Source organism: Astyanax mexicanus, chromosome 16 (assembly GCF_023375975.1).
Source record: "Astyanax mexicanus isolate ESR-SI-001 chromosome 16, AstMex3_surface, whole genome shotgun sequence".
Taxonomy (NCBI): Eukaryota; Metazoa; Chordata; class Actinopteri; order Characiformes; family Acestrorhamphidae; genus Astyanax; species Astyanax mexicanus.
In genome coordinates this window covers 26,790,288-26,805,205 of record NC_064423.1, presented here as the reverse complement: position 1 = coordinate 26,805,205, position 14,918 = coordinate 26,790,288, and the positions used below count along the sequence as shown (strand labels likewise).

The 14,918-nt window shown below is 37.2% G+C and overlaps 2 protein-coding genes across 3 annotated transcripts in view; one reads left to right on the top strand and one right to left on the bottom strand.

Moving 5' to 3' along the window:
- Nucleotides 1-1,684: 1,684 nt before the first annotated feature.
- ifi44g (interferon induced protein 44g) lies at nucleotides 1,685-8,463 on the bottom strand. Its single transcript, XM_007236539.3, has 9 exons — nucleotides 7,874-8,463; nucleotides 7,673-7,734; nucleotides 5,791-5,889; nucleotides 5,637-5,694; nucleotides 4,463-4,661; nucleotides 3,391-3,549; nucleotides 3,061-3,232; nucleotides 2,801-2,901; nucleotides 1,685-2,060 (listed from the first exon to the last, which is right to left on the bottom strand). The coding sequence occupies exons 2-9, from the start codon at nucleotides 7,728-7,730 to the stop codon at nucleotides 1,872-1,874; spliced, it is 1,035 nt and encodes a 344-aa protein (XP_007236601.2). The 5' UTR covers nucleotides 7,731-7,734; nucleotides 7,874-8,463; the 3' UTR covers nucleotides 1,685-1,871.
- A 1,489-nt stretch (nucleotides 8,464-9,952) lies between these two features.
- The window catches only part of ppp1r2 (protein phosphatase 1, regulatory (inhibitor) subunit 2), a 30,681-nt gene continuing 25,715 nt past the window's right edge, over nucleotides 9,953-14,918 (top strand). The window contains exon 1 of one of the 2 annotated variants that reach the window (XM_007236538.3): nucleotides 9,953-10,334. In XM_007236538.3, coding sequence (XP_007236600.2) covers nucleotides 10,210-10,334 — 125 coding nt within the window. In that variant the 5' untranslated portion in view covers nucleotides 9,953-10,209. The remainder of the gene's footprint in view (nucleotides 10,335-14,918) is intronic. The other variant, XM_007236537.3, reaches the window with a different exon arrangement.

The following is a 14,918-nucleotide window of genomic DNA, read 5'->3' as shown; positions in this document are numbered from 1 at the left end:
ATGCCATTGCCAAAGATCCAAATCACAGGTTCAGATATATTTAAATATTGATTTGAATCTGTGGGAAGTCCAGCCCTCTAATACTGACATATCAATGCAAGTTAACCTTACGGAGCCCCTAAGGTGAGATCTAGCTAAAGTAAAAAAATAATAATAATGCTTGTCCACAACTTATTAAGGTGTGGGAACAAGACTTATTTATATCATTCCCACACCTTAATAAGCCATTACTACGACTTAATTATCTCTTCCATATGCCTTAATGAGTCATTGCCTCGCATTAAGATTTCCATGCTTTAAGAAGTAATGGCATGCATTATTATTTTTACATGTCACCATAGGGGCTTCGTAGGATTTACATTTTTATAAAAAGAAATTTGAATCGCCTTTTAAAAAGATTTGAATCTTCTTAAACTACAATTTTTTTTTTCAAATATTTGTATCTGTGAAAACTGATTCGAGCCACTTTTTTAAAAAGACTTACATTTGCCAAAGGGTTTAAAAGATTCAAATCACAGGGTTAGCTGCATTTAAATATTAATTTGAATATGCGGGAACTCCAGTTTCTAACGAGGACATAAAATTGCCAGTGAATCTTTTACATAATCACCTTTTATATATTCCGTCAGCAGCCAGATTTAACATGTGAGGGGTTGTTGTGTTGTGGCGGCACTGATAATGTTACTCAGGTTTTGATAAGGGCCCATATAAAGATACAAATCCGAGCCAGGACCAGAGGATATGTCGTTCTAGATAAAACAGCACCATCTAGTGAACACAAACATCAACACTGAATACATGGGAAGTACAGATCCGCTCCATGTGCTGTGTGCTTTCTTGGGCTCATTTAATGGAGATTTTTTAGAGCTAATTATAAAATCACTCAGGGCAGCTTTAAAACACTGCGATCCCACACCCTAGACCAGGATCTGCGAATATCAATGACTGTACTGACAAATAAGATAATATAATAAACAAAATAATATTTTATAGTACGGTCAAAAAAAATATTTAAACTACAATTCCCATGTTTCAGTGCGGCTCATCTTAGTGTTTTTTTTATAGTGACGCCATCAGCGCGACAGAAATTGTAGTCAGTTATGGACAAAGTTATGGTTAAAATTTGTTTATTTATTTATTTTATCTTAAATTAATTTTTAAATCTTAGTTTAAGATATAATTTTACTATCGTAGGAGATTTCAGGTTGTGGTGTAACTTACTCATCCAGCTCAGTGCTAAACGCCCATGGCCGCAGGGGTTAATAGATAGATTAACGTTAGACCCATATGGTTTAACCAATTTCTACCGTGAAATGATAATGATCGTTGGCTGTGTAGCAAAATTACTTGTACGATCCGAGCGAATAAAGGGAAAATAATGATTGTGAACAATTATAAGTTAACGGCAAATTATGCAAGATCACAGAGTAAAACAGTAAACCTTAATAAGCTAGTCAAATACATAAATGTTTGGAATAGGTAGCTAGGTTAATAAACCTCTAGCAGTAGGGAAAACTCATGCAGACAGGGCTACATGGTCTCATGCTTATAATACAGCAGCAATCCTCATGCGTTGGTGGTATAGTGGTTAGCATAGCTGCCTTCCAAGCAGTTGACCCGGGTTCGATTCCCGGCCAACGCAACTCCTTTTCCAGTTGAAAAAAAGTATCTATTAACATTTACCTCAGTCTTTATTAACCTGTTTTATTTAACATTTAATGAAAGGCCATCACATACAAATACAGTCAGAACTGAAATGTTCCATTAAATCAGTCCAATAATAACCTCCCATGTGACCAATTTAACATAGAAATAGTAAATAATTAAACCCCACTTAAATCAACACTAATCTGACTGATCTGAATTTTTTTTTAAAGATTTGGAATTTTATATGCAGGGGCCATGTCCTGGAAGTACATGTTTGCATACTGTAGAATGTGGTCAACAGCCGTGAGCAGCAAGATATCTGTGTTTTCTTCCAACTCAAGCTCTGAAGAGTAGTTTTTCACTGGTACAATGTAAGATGTGGCCATTCCCAGCAGTGCTCCAGCCTTCACCATCTGAACAGTTCAGCACAAAACACAATTACAATAAAATAAAGTCAAATATTACATTTACACAATTTCTAATCGAATTTATTGATTTCCTTAGCATATATTATTCTGTCAGCCAGAACTTTTAAGTGGTTTCCGATGACATATGTTTTCGATTAACATGGATGGCTCAGTCAACACCTTGTTCTAATAGAAAAAAGCTAATTTCTAAGTAGGAAATTTATATTGGAATGACCCCAAAAGTCTTATTTCTCACTCTGTCACTCTGACATGTTTTAGTTAGGGTTATCGTAAAACATTGGTAAATTATGAAAACAACAGTGGTAAGCTATGAAGTCTTTAGCTAACTGTTTTTAAAAATGTTTTGAAACAGTGTAAATGCTTTGGAATGTTTAACTCAGGTGTGAAATTGCTAGTCTGACATACTACGAAAAAAAGAATACAACATTAACCTAGCAATTAACTGAAGAGTTGAATTCAGATCTTCCTGAACAGGACAAACACACAACTATGAACTCTAGGACTGGAGTTCCCTTGCCTTAAACAAACATGAACTACACCACTGATTCCCAACCTGGACTTGGAGAAACCTCTGCTCTGCACATTTCAGTCTTTTACTCTGCTACTAGCACTGATCTGATCCAGCTGATTCACATGCCCTTCCAGAGTTCAGGACCAGAGTTGGGAACCACTGAACTCTACACTATCTATAAATACATGGAAATATGGCAGTACTGTTTGCATACCAGCTGATGAACAAGGGGGCTCTGGTAAACATGGGTGATGTCCTGAGCAGTCTCCTTGCAAACCATGTCTATATGAGTCAGCAGAGCCACTTGGTGCACACCTGCAATTAGAAATTAAAATGTTATAGACAAATTCAGTCATGTTCAAGTTCTACATAGATAAACATCATTCAAATAACAAACGGGAAACAACTCTATTAAATTCAAAACCATTCTACATACTATACAATACATGTATCATCAGTCATGTGAAAACTCACCTAGGTTGCTGATGTGTTCTCGTAACTTCTGGAAGGTTGTGCTCAGTCCCTTGGTGTAGGTGCTGATTTTTGATGCATCGACCACAAACACCACACAGTGAACCTTGTCTTTGAGAGATGGCTTCTTTACATAGCCTGGAGTCTCAGATTTGACAGGTTGTTCTGGGCTGAACTGTGGAGAAAATCTTTGCTACTTAGCATTTTTTGTACAGAACTGGAAAAACTAACACTGAAAGTGATTTTGAGTGTGTAAATTATAACACACATTGGTTAATTGCTGAGAAAATATTTTGTGTATGCAGTTTTTTTCTTCCAGCTTCCACAATGTACCTGATATCCCTCCGGAACGTGTCCTTGGATGACGCAGAGTGCATCATGAAGGGTCAGTCCTGCAGTCTCTCCATCTCCCAAACCCATCACATCACTGAAGACCAGAGCTGTGGAGCCATCTGCTGTCTCATGACCCTTTCTAATGCTGAAGGACTGAAGCTGGATGGTAGGAAGCAAAGAAACCTGTTCTGATTTTTAACATTATGCACACAGCACAATAATACATGTTGTGAAGAAAGATACTGGTGCCTATGCTAACAATTGCTAAACAATTACTTATATTATAATTACAATATTTAGTTAACTCAGAATATACTCAGAATAATGTGTGTGCACAGGCCCTGCCAGTAAACTCTTTGCAACATTGTCATGTATAACACTGATGCCTTAATAAAATGTGTGCTCAATATTTTATAATAACTATTAGAGATATGCCGTGACTTAAAGTAGCAGTAGCAGAAGTATTCATAACTTTCCAGTAAATAGGCTCATTGTGTTCGTGCAAGGGAGACTGAGTGTTCTATAAATGTAACAGGTGAGAAGACAGCTGGCCGGAGCCACCAAGCTGATCACTCCTCTATTCAATTGTCAAAGTAACTTTTAGGCTGCAGCTGGGGCAAGATATAACCATATTGTCATGGAAACAACACAAATTTGAGTTACGCAATGCTAGCAAAAGAACATATGCTTGATACAATTTTACACAAACAAAGTATTGATAATGAATAAATCAATCTAGGGGCCTCAGGCCAAATTGGAAAATTGGAAGGTGTTCCCAGGGATTCCAGCTTTAATAAATTATTATTTTGCTGAAGATCAAGTATCCTTTCTGTCCTTCTGTCTTTCTGTACTTTATTTCTACTTCGGGCTTCCATCAAAAAAATCCAGGGGGAACGCACTGGAAAAGGTGCAGTAGGGGGTAGTGCTGTTTTCCCAACAATTAATAATACATGTATAATGTTTATCATGAACGTGCCAATATTCATACAAACCACACTACAGTACATAACCTTGGATATAATTATATTTCCTCACATGTGGAGTAAACATAATATAAATCTGTCTTCTTTACTTTTTTTGTGAAGCTTGTTGAACTGGAAGATCCGACCATGGCCCGGTTCAGGACCCGCCCAGAAAAGACAGACTGCACCGAACTGATGAAACTAGACTTGCCAGCACCAACTGGACCCAGCAGCAGCACCCTGGCCTCAGAGACGCACTCATTGTCTGGTTTGTAAGACTTCACCATCTCCATCAGTGTCTCCTTGGTTCTGGGGACAGCAACACAGTCAGCAGCTGTTGTGTATTCACAACAACAAGGCATTGTTCTGCACACATTTACATTTCCAAAATTCCAAAAGAATCCAGACATTCCATCTAATAATGCTTTTATCTGTTTAAGGCATGCCTACAGATTGTATTCAACTGTGCACATTTCCACAGAAAAACAATGTTTCTAGAAAGGGAATCCCACTCCATCCAGTCAAAATCAAGTCTAAATTCCTTTCAGATCAATGTAGCTTCACTATTCCAGGGCCTTATGTCATGGCCTGACGTGCAACTGAATTCCCTGGGGATAATTTTGGTTAATGATGCTCTAAACTCTTTTAGATTGAGCCAGAGAAATAAAACTCTATTAAACTTCTTTGGAATAATGAAATTATTTGAACTCTGCAAGGATGGGTAATGAAACTCTACTGACACTGTTGGAATGAAAAAAAACTATTTGTAAATCCTTTAAGTTAAGATGGACAAATGAAACTCCACTGAACTTCCCAGTGTTATTTGGCATAATGGGACTTAACTAATTTAGGATGTGCTGGAGTTATGAAACTCCACAGAAATCCTTAAAGTGCTGAAACTCTACTAATCTCCTCTGATATAAATTTATTATAATTGAATTATAATAAATCATAATTGAATTATGGCCTCAGTTGAAACCTTTTAGGTCAAATTAGAGTAAAACTCCAGTAAACTACATTGAGTTTATCTGGAATAGTGAACCTCAGTTGTAGTCTTGTGAGATGAGTTGGAGCATTGAAATTCGGCAGAACCTGTTTGGTTTAAGTTGAAATGTTAAAACTCCACTAAACTCTTTTAAGATTAGTTAGAGTGATAAAACCTAATTTGAGCATTTATGCCAAAAGCCATGGGCATCAGAATGCTAGCTAGCATTGTAAACAATTTGGTAATCCTTATCTAATGGTAATCCTTGATCTTATTAATATGGCTGCTGGGATACTCACTCCTGTGTCCAGGTTACTGTTCTCCAAGGGAATGAGGGGAGCAGAGGAACCCAAACACCTATGAATCACACACAAATCAATAAAAAAAACTGTAAATATAAAGAAAAATACAAAACATAAATCAGAGAAACTGTTAAACAAATGTTTAATTTACTTTGTCCAAACATCATTACAGCATCTTTCTTCTTTTCATCTTTGACCCTTGATGTGTTTAGTGTGAATGTTGATGTGTTTTCGTTCATCTGGGCAGCTTCTATAGGACAACACATAAAATGAATGTACAAAAATGTCAAGAAAGTCCTGTACGTCATGAATAAGTCATGCATCAATGCTAGTGATGGTAATATGGGTCTACATCAACACATTTTACGTTGAGTGTCAAGTGCATTAGCAAATGAGCTGCAGGTAAAATATTGAGTAAGAGATTTAGTCTGCATTCTACCCCCTAAAACTGATTATTCCCTTCTGCAAGTCAGGACCAACCCAAATACACTGGGGCAGTTTTCCAAACAGGTAATAAACGTAGCTGAAGATTATATTTTCTTTCAGTTAAAAAAATCTCCAAATAAAATGCTGGTCTCGGTGGCTTTTGACTTTTTTGGCCCTATCGGCACTAGATTAGTTTCTCAGGGGGTCCTGGGGTAATTTTCTCTTTTATGGGGCATAATTACCTACTGTTTTTCGCAGAACTCCGTGGTCCTCTGGTTATTTTATTCCTGTTCGGATCGACATCTCTGAGTTTCGGCTCCTCGCGTTTAATGCCGGATCAGACTGCACGATTTTAGCCCGATTTTGTCGAAACCGACAGAATGCCTGGGTCGAATCTGTTGCAAGCGACAAGGCTCCGTGTAGTGTCACACAGTCAAAGAGCAGTAATTTGATGTAAGCGACACCATCAGAGAGTCCGACGAAAAGACTAGCAGATTTTTTTGTATTTTTTTCGCCTAGTTTGACATGCTCTGCGACGTGCTCCCTGAAGCTGACCAATAGAAAGACAGAGCGTTCTATGGTGCACAGATATACTGTGCTCCTGCAGTTCTCTGGACCAGCGAAACCGAAGCATAATCTAATAATTATCTAATAAATTAATAATTTACTTCGTCCATGAGATATTCTGTTTACAGGCACTGAAACCTAAGTAGCTACATCTTTACCTCAAGTTCTCTCTTGAGTACACAAAGCCCGCAATGTCCTCTTTGGGTAACCCAGGAACGAGCCCACAGGATCTTCTTCCTCTTTTTTTCTGAGCACAAAAGCGTTACCATCACATAAAGCACTTCTGTAGCCATACTCGTCATATTTAATCCTCCCCTACGAACTCATGCAGGACGTGGACGATGATTGGTCGGTGACTAACATGTAGTGTTGCCAGTTCCCAAAGTACGACACAAAACGAAGATAACTGCTTAATCTGACATAGTGAACATCGTGAGGGACGAAAATGTTATGTAGTCTGAGCTTGGCATAATAAAACAGCTATTTGCCAGCTATTTGCACTGCAGATAGGGCTTATGATGTGCTGTGTTCTTGTTCAAATTTAAGCTTTTGATCTTGATCTGATCTTGCCTTTTGATGAGAAGGCATGATGAGTAGGCAGTTAGATTGTTGTGCCACCCCAGGGATGTAAAATAAAACTACATAAAAACACAGTTTTGCTTAAATTTACCTTTATGTTCATTCTTGGACAGAGAAATGTATTTTGGATTACAGACCTAGAGTGGTAAAACTGTATTACTACCTTTTTTTAGACAGGAGATCATGAGTTCAAATCCCATTAGCCCTATGACCCTCCAGGGGTAGTAGTCTCAAAAAAGGCCTACCTCTTTGTAACAAAAAATAAATAGAGGGGGAGGAGCCATAGAATAAGCTTCTTTTAAAACATTTAAGTATTTTCAGCTGCAACTCTTTTACTGTGTGTTGCTAGTTAACTCATAATGTTTCGTGATCAGTCACTTTAGAATTGATTATAAAAATGTTTTGACTACACCTGAAAAACAAATCAGTAACTTATTTATCATTATAGACAGTGGCAGTACCTTCAGTTCTGCCTTTGGAAGGGTTGCCGAACGTAGCGTTGCCGAACGTAAATGACATGGTTCTGAAACAAATAGATTTAATAAACAAACTTTTAAACATGAAAAGAGGTTTGTATCAGTAACTATTGATGCATATGAATTGCATGCATAGCAGTATTTTAAATTTGCAATAATACCACAAAAAAATGACATTCTACTCACAGTAAGAGTCCCTCGCGGCAGTCAGTCAGGAACACTCAAAGACGAAACTTATCTCTGTGGGGAAAAAAGAAAAACGAAAGCAAAGCACACACCACTGGGTGGAGTCTAAACCAGACTGAAAAAATAAATAAAACACCCTCTCTGTAACTCTTTCCCACCTCTCCTCAATAAAGCTGGATGTGGCTTCCTTCTAAAGTTTTTCCGTTCCACCTTAAATCATGCAGTTGCACCATAGGAAGCCATCTTCTGCCTTTAGGTCTAGTTCAAAGTTTCGTCTCAAGTCAAGAGGCTTTTATTGTCATTACCTCTGACATGGTACCATGGTACAACATGAAACAACAATACTATAGACAACATAAAGTGCAAAGTGTAACAAAACTGCAAAATAAAACTATAACACTACAATAAATACAACAGATTTGAGACAATTTAACAGACAGGACAGTGCAGTAAGAATACGGTCAAATTAAATGTGCATGGTAGAAAAAGGTGCAGAGATATGTAACATACTGTAACATAGAACGTACATGATCACAGCAGTTACTGAGGTAGAGAGTTTATAGTGTACAGTAGAGAATAGAGTAATATAGTTGTAGTAGAAAGTTTATGTAAACACTTGAGAAAACAGTCTTTTTAAATAAAATGTGATTTTACTGTGCAAATAAATCTTGACATAGGTTCTGGGTGACAAACTTTATTCGCATGCTTTATTTTTGCTAAAATAATTTTCACATGCTGTTTTCATTTACAGACCACATCCAATTACATGTACATACAAAATGTTGTTGGACGTTTGTTTTCCAGGCTTGTTTTTTTGACACACTTTTTGGGTACTGTACTGATTTAGTACAAACTTTATACATTTTCACATCTCAATACAAATTTATTTAAATTTTAATTCCATGTTAGTAACCCTCCACCCACTGCAGCTTCAGGACAAAAAAATCTGAGGAAAATCTAGAGATTCTTGTAATTAAAATCCAGAAAATCTATAGTTCTGGTAACACCTTCAATCACGCCATGATCAAAATAATTTAAGATGTTACAAGACTCTTTGACAGGATTGACAGAAAACTGAGATTAGAGGAGGCATGGTTCTCCAGTGTTGGTAAACAGTGACCAATGTCATTGCACATAGGCTGACAGTAAATAAATAGCAAAAAAATAGTAAATAAGTGGTGATCTTGTACGTTTTTTTGGTAAAGGGGTGCAATTAACTATGAAGTATGCAATACATTACAGTTATGAAGTTAAAATATATTTTTCATGAACAAACACTTAGTTTTGCATTTTGTATTTTTGTTAGGGTTTCTCATGTAAGTTTTCTCTTTGTATCCCTGTATGGGATTAATTATATATATATATATATATATATATATATATATATATATATATATATATATATATATATATATATATATATATATATATATATTTTTTTTTTTTTATTTGTGAACATTTTATAAAAGCATTTTTCTTCCAGGCTGATTATTTGAATTGTCACTGCTCTTTTCATGATGGTCCTGACAGAGGTGATCTACATAATCCTGCGTAATGGCAAAAAAATGAAAAAGGAAAAAAAAAAGTTTAAGTAAGCTTTCAACAAGAATTGCAGAATTCAGTAAGAATATAGACAGCCAAAAACATTTTTTTACACCTTGGTGCATATATACGTGTTTTTTATTTATGACCCATAAATAAATGCCTCATTGTATTAGGCGTAGATATAACCTAAAATCTTAATTAAATAAAACAAATTACGTTACATAAACAAATAAGGTACGGTAAGGTATGGTGTAGCAACTGAAAATAACTTAAAAATATGGTCTGTTGCCTGAGAAAAAATATATATATTCTGTTGATTGATGTGATCATTATAATTGCATGTATTAGTACATAATTAATGTTTTAATAATAATCACTTTAAATATATAATATGTTTTTGTGTAACCTGAATGCCACAACCAACATGGTTGAATTATCAGTCCAAAATAAAATGCGGCAGCGTTGTTATGACGACGGTGGAAATCTCGCGATGTTTAGAGTGACGGCGAGAGTGAGAGTCAGTGTCGGCGGCGCCCTGATTCCCTTCTACAAACTCTGCTGCTGTGGAGCGGCGTGTGTGTGTGTGCGTGCGAGAGACACCGGTTAGCTGCAGACTTCAGGCACGGCGGTTCGGTGGCTCGGCGGTTCGGCCCGGTTCTGGGACTGTAAAGAACAGGAAGCGGTGTGGGAGTTTAAGCCGTTTATTTTGAGAGTTTATTTTGCTGTGGCTTCACCGCGGGGTCGTGCGGTTGGCGGAGCGGGAGAGAGGCTCTCTGAGGGCGGCGTGTGGCATGGCAGCTCCCCGGCCTATTAAAGGCATCTTAAAAAACAAGAACAGCGGTGCTAGAGTCTGCGCCGAGCCCCCGCCGGAGAGCACGGAGCCGAGGGCGCCGGCGGTGACCGAGGACGACCCGCAGTGAGTAACTACAGTCGGGCTGAGGGAGCTGGGTATAGTAACCTATTAGCTACGTTAGCCTGACTGCTAACTAACTCGTTAACGTCTCAGGTGTAGCCTAGCTGAGTAATGTGGTCTGCAGGTTGATTGTAGAGTGTCAAAAATGTAGTTTACTAGCTGTATATTTTTCAGCAAAGCTGAATTACTAGGTAATTTGTCTCGTTTACAGTAGGACATTAGCAGAACTCTTTAGCCTAGCTTTCCTCATCAAAACTTTACTGTTTAGACCGGTTTGACGTTCAGTGTTGCGTTGTGTTCATTCAATTTTATCAGGAAAGTTACAGAAAATGGAAATGTTCAGCAGTGTTTGAGAGAGAGTGGTTGGGACAAAGAGCATAAATAGGAGGTATCAACTGAGAAAAATATCTACATAAGGTAGCTAGATAACTAACCATAGGTTATATAATACTCACATGTATGCTTGCATTGATATTTATGTTACAATGCCTATTTACACCACCTTAGCCAAAAAGTTCCCAGTGTTGACTTCAGGTGGGCACAAGATCCCAATCAAATCACAAAGTCACTTTGGCTTCATGAATTGACTGTGTGCTTATGTCATCATTTTCACATGTTTTAACATTCAGAAAGGCTTTATTTTATCTGAGCGATAAGATCTTTAAGAAAAGCCCTTTTTAGACAGATTTTTTTTGCAAAGGGGATGTCTGTAAAACAAATGATATAACAGGAAGATGATAAATTCTGCACCTAACATTTGGGATTACACATAGGGCCTACTACCTTTTCCTATAATCTATTCTCCCACTCACTCACTATTACCTACACAACGCTAGTAACCTCCTACACCTAACATCTAGGTTGCTGTTGCCGTTTGAGTCCGATCAGCAACATTTTACACAAACACGAAACGCATAACCTTCACTTCACAGATACACTACTTTCATCCACTACGCCACAAATACAGTATAATTCTATGTCTCCTCATAGTCTGACAATACTTTTGCACACAAGTCCATGAAGTCGCCACAGGATGAACAAGCTTGGTATGCCATAGTTTAGCATCTCTATGTGTACATCCTGTTTTGAAACGGATTAAGTGTCTAACTAAACGTCTTTATATGCACTCAAGGTGCTACAAAATCACAGGGATATGTATCTAGATAAGACTAAAATGATCATACCATCATATTAGTTTCTGTTTAATTGATTTACTGGCCACTGCTACATGACACACATTTAAGATTGATGTGTCCCATCAGAATTTTGGTGTTGTTGTATTATATTGTATTTTATTGTATTGAGCACACCCACTGTCAAATAACCGGGATTTTGTTGGTATCTTATACATTTCTATGCAGCCTCCTAGTAAAATAGAGTATTTAATAGTGTTTTCTTCTAAAAATGTTTTTAAAGTCTGCAGCCTGGGAAATATGTTAGTTTTTGCTGTATTAAAAACACAGTGGCACTATGGTAAAACAAAGGACCAGAACTGGATATACTTTAAAATGGCATATGCCCAGCTTATATTTCCAGAACTGGCCAATGAATCAGAGCAGGTGTTTCTGGTCAGTTGGGAAAAAAATCAGAATGAAGTTTTGTCATTCTACTAGTTTTGTATTTAAGTAATTTTTTTTCTGATTACGTTAACGTTAATGTTTGTGCATAAATACAGCCTGTGTTGGCTAAGCACAGGTTTACACTAACAGCTATTACTTTAAATATGCTGACGACCGCAGCGTCAGTGAATACACACTCCCTACCTCCAAACCAAGTCTAATGAACTATAAGTAACCTACAGAAAAGCTGAACTAAAATTATTTATGGGTATTATAACACTGAATACACTCAGTATTATCTATCTTAAAGGGATAAAACATATAACAGGGATAAAACATATAACAGTATCATGGTATGTTGATTTATTGGTTCTCACTTTTGTGTTTAAATACAGTGTTCTTTTTCTCTGTACTACATGTGACACTGAGCTGTCGGTATGGATTTGAGCTCTTACTGTGGACTTGTTTGGAAAGTGTCTCTGCCTAGTGGAAGGTGTGGGGCAGAAGAATTGATCTCATCCTTTTTGGCACCCTGCCTTGCTTGGGGGCATGGGGGACTGGCAGTCCATACTCAGAACAATTCTTAAGATCAGTTCTAGTTAAGAAATTCTTATTTATTTTAATAGTTTGGTACCTTTTTGTACCAGCTAGCATCCAAATGTCAGGTGTTGGTTAACTGAGGCTGGTTGAGCTGCGGGTCACAAAATTGTTTGGCCTGTATGTTGATTTAAAATGTACACAGAGGTGCCTCTACACCTGCTAATGAGTGAATGTAGCTTTTTTTTTGGTGCAAATTGCTGAATTGGGCAGCAGTGATTAATGGAACAGCCGGTCAGAGGCAGAGTAGCTGTGCATGAGCCTAGGATCATTGTGTTCATTGACAAGTTTAGGTAGGAGTGGGCGATATGGCCCTAATATATTAGGATATTTCATGGTATTTTCGTGATAATACTCTTGGTGATATGACAAAACACGGAATTTAAAAGAAATATTTCAAGAATACACTACTGTGACAAAATGAAAATGACATTTTATTATTGCATACAAAATAATATGGCACACCCTTAACTGAGATATTAAAAAATACAAGAAAGTTTTTTTTCTTCTTCCTCCCTCCTAATTTTTCCCATATTGTCCCCAATTTTGCACAGCCAATTACCCAACCCACTCATTAGGACTCCCCCTATCACTAGTAATACCCCAACACACCAGGAGGGTGAAGACTAGCACATGCCTCCTCCGACACGTGAAGTTAGCCACCGTTTTTTTCAAACTGCTGCTGATGCAGCATTGCCAAGCAGCCAGCGCACTTGGAGGAGAGCACAGCGCCTCGGTTCCAAAACATTAGCTCACAAATACCCTGTGCTGTGGACATTACCCTTTAGTGATTTGGGGAGAGAGCACCATCTACCCACCCAGAGGGTGAGAGGCCACTTTTGCTCCCTCTAAAAATACAAAAATTTAATCAGATTTTTAACAGAAGTCAATGATCCAGAATGTCATGATACTAGTAATACACTCTAAATATCTCCATATATCCAGGACTGAAGTAAAATCAATGATACTGGACAGATATAATCTGCTGATATATAATAGGAAATGAGCACAGTGTGATTTTGTTACAGGGAATGTAGATTAGAATTTTGTCTTTTTTAGTTCTCTTAAAAAGCTATTGTAGAAGTAATAAAGGATCAGATTTGTGTAAATGTGTGTTTTTTCCCCTCTCTGTCTCTCTTTACATGTCTCCCTCAAATGACATTGTTCTTAAAACCTGTCTCTCCCACTCCATAGAAAAATAGGACATGCTGCAGGATGGCTTGACTTGCCGGGTTCCAGTCTCAGGAGGCAGCAGAGACTTCAGTATTGACACCAAAATAGTCTGTGCAGAAAAAATGGGGAGGGGAAAAAAGGAAAATGTTTCCTCAAGGATTCTTTGTGCAACCAAGCACCAAATCTTCTGAGAATGAGAAAGTGGTTGATTGTGCATTTTTTCCCCTCTTCATTCCTCTTCTGTTAAATGTCACACAGAAGAATTTAGAATTCATGACACGCATACAGCTTTGATAGTGTACAAAACTGTTGTATACTTCTCTGACTGGATCTCTCACCTTGACCTGAACTCATTCATATAACCTGAGTAGTGTTTATGACTAGGATGGTAGTGGTTCTAATTAGAATAAGTCAGGGCTAAGTTGGTTTGAGATCTGAAAATTAAATGTTTTAAATCTAATACATTTATTTGGGTAATACAATATGTATAAAAAAGTTAATGGATTATTTCGGAAAACAAGCATTGCTTATAAAGAATATGTGTATATTTATCTTTTGCTTGTTTTGTTGTCTGATAGTTGTTCTGTGATCATTCTAACAGTGCTGTGATACATTTTGAAAGTTGACTGCTAGTGTGCGAAAATCCACCCAACTATTAGCGGACCTCAGTGGATAATGTGCACTATGGGTTCTTTAACTTGCATTAAATTTTAACATACATTAAGCCATTACTCACCAACTACTCTCAATTATTCAGTAACTTGTAGCGTTTCAGGGTGATGAATTGAAGTATTGGCCTGCGCCCAGGCTCTCCGAGTTCAAGGTGTTAAAGTAGTTAAAGATTTCATTTTATTTCATTGTATTACATGGTTTTATATAGTTCTATAAGGGAAAAATTAAAACATGTCTTTTAAATGTAAATATGGTCATAGTTTATCCCAAAAAAACACGGTTGCACAAATGTACACCACTTTTTAAAAAGTTGGAAAGCATATGTATAAAGGGATTATAATCCTCATAAATTGACCCCAGGAAACTTTTATGTAATTCTAGTACAAAGGTAGGATGTGGGTTCTTAAAAACTGTTCCTGCTTCATTGTTCAAGGAAATGCAGGTGTTGTTTTTCTGCATGCTTCCAGATTTGAACAAAAACCCACTTACAGCCTCTTTATTGTTATATTGTTTGTGTAACTTGAAACAATGAGATATAACTCATATACTTAATAACTTCTGTGTCACCAGGTTAGCATTACTGCAC

Coding starts and splice junctions, on each gene's coding strand:
- ifi44g (XM_007236539.3), bottom strand. CDS start 7,730: ATGTCATTTACGTTCGGCAACGCTACGTTCGGCAACCCTTCCAAAGGC. Junction 5,695..5,790: donor TGTAATGATGTTTGGACAAA/GTAAATTAAACA, acceptor TGTGATTCATAG/GTGTTTGGGTTCCTCTGCTC. Junction 2,061..2,800: donor GCCCCCTTGTTCATCAGCTG/GTATGCAAACAG, acceptor TGAACTGTTCAG/ATGGTGAAGGCTGGAGCACT.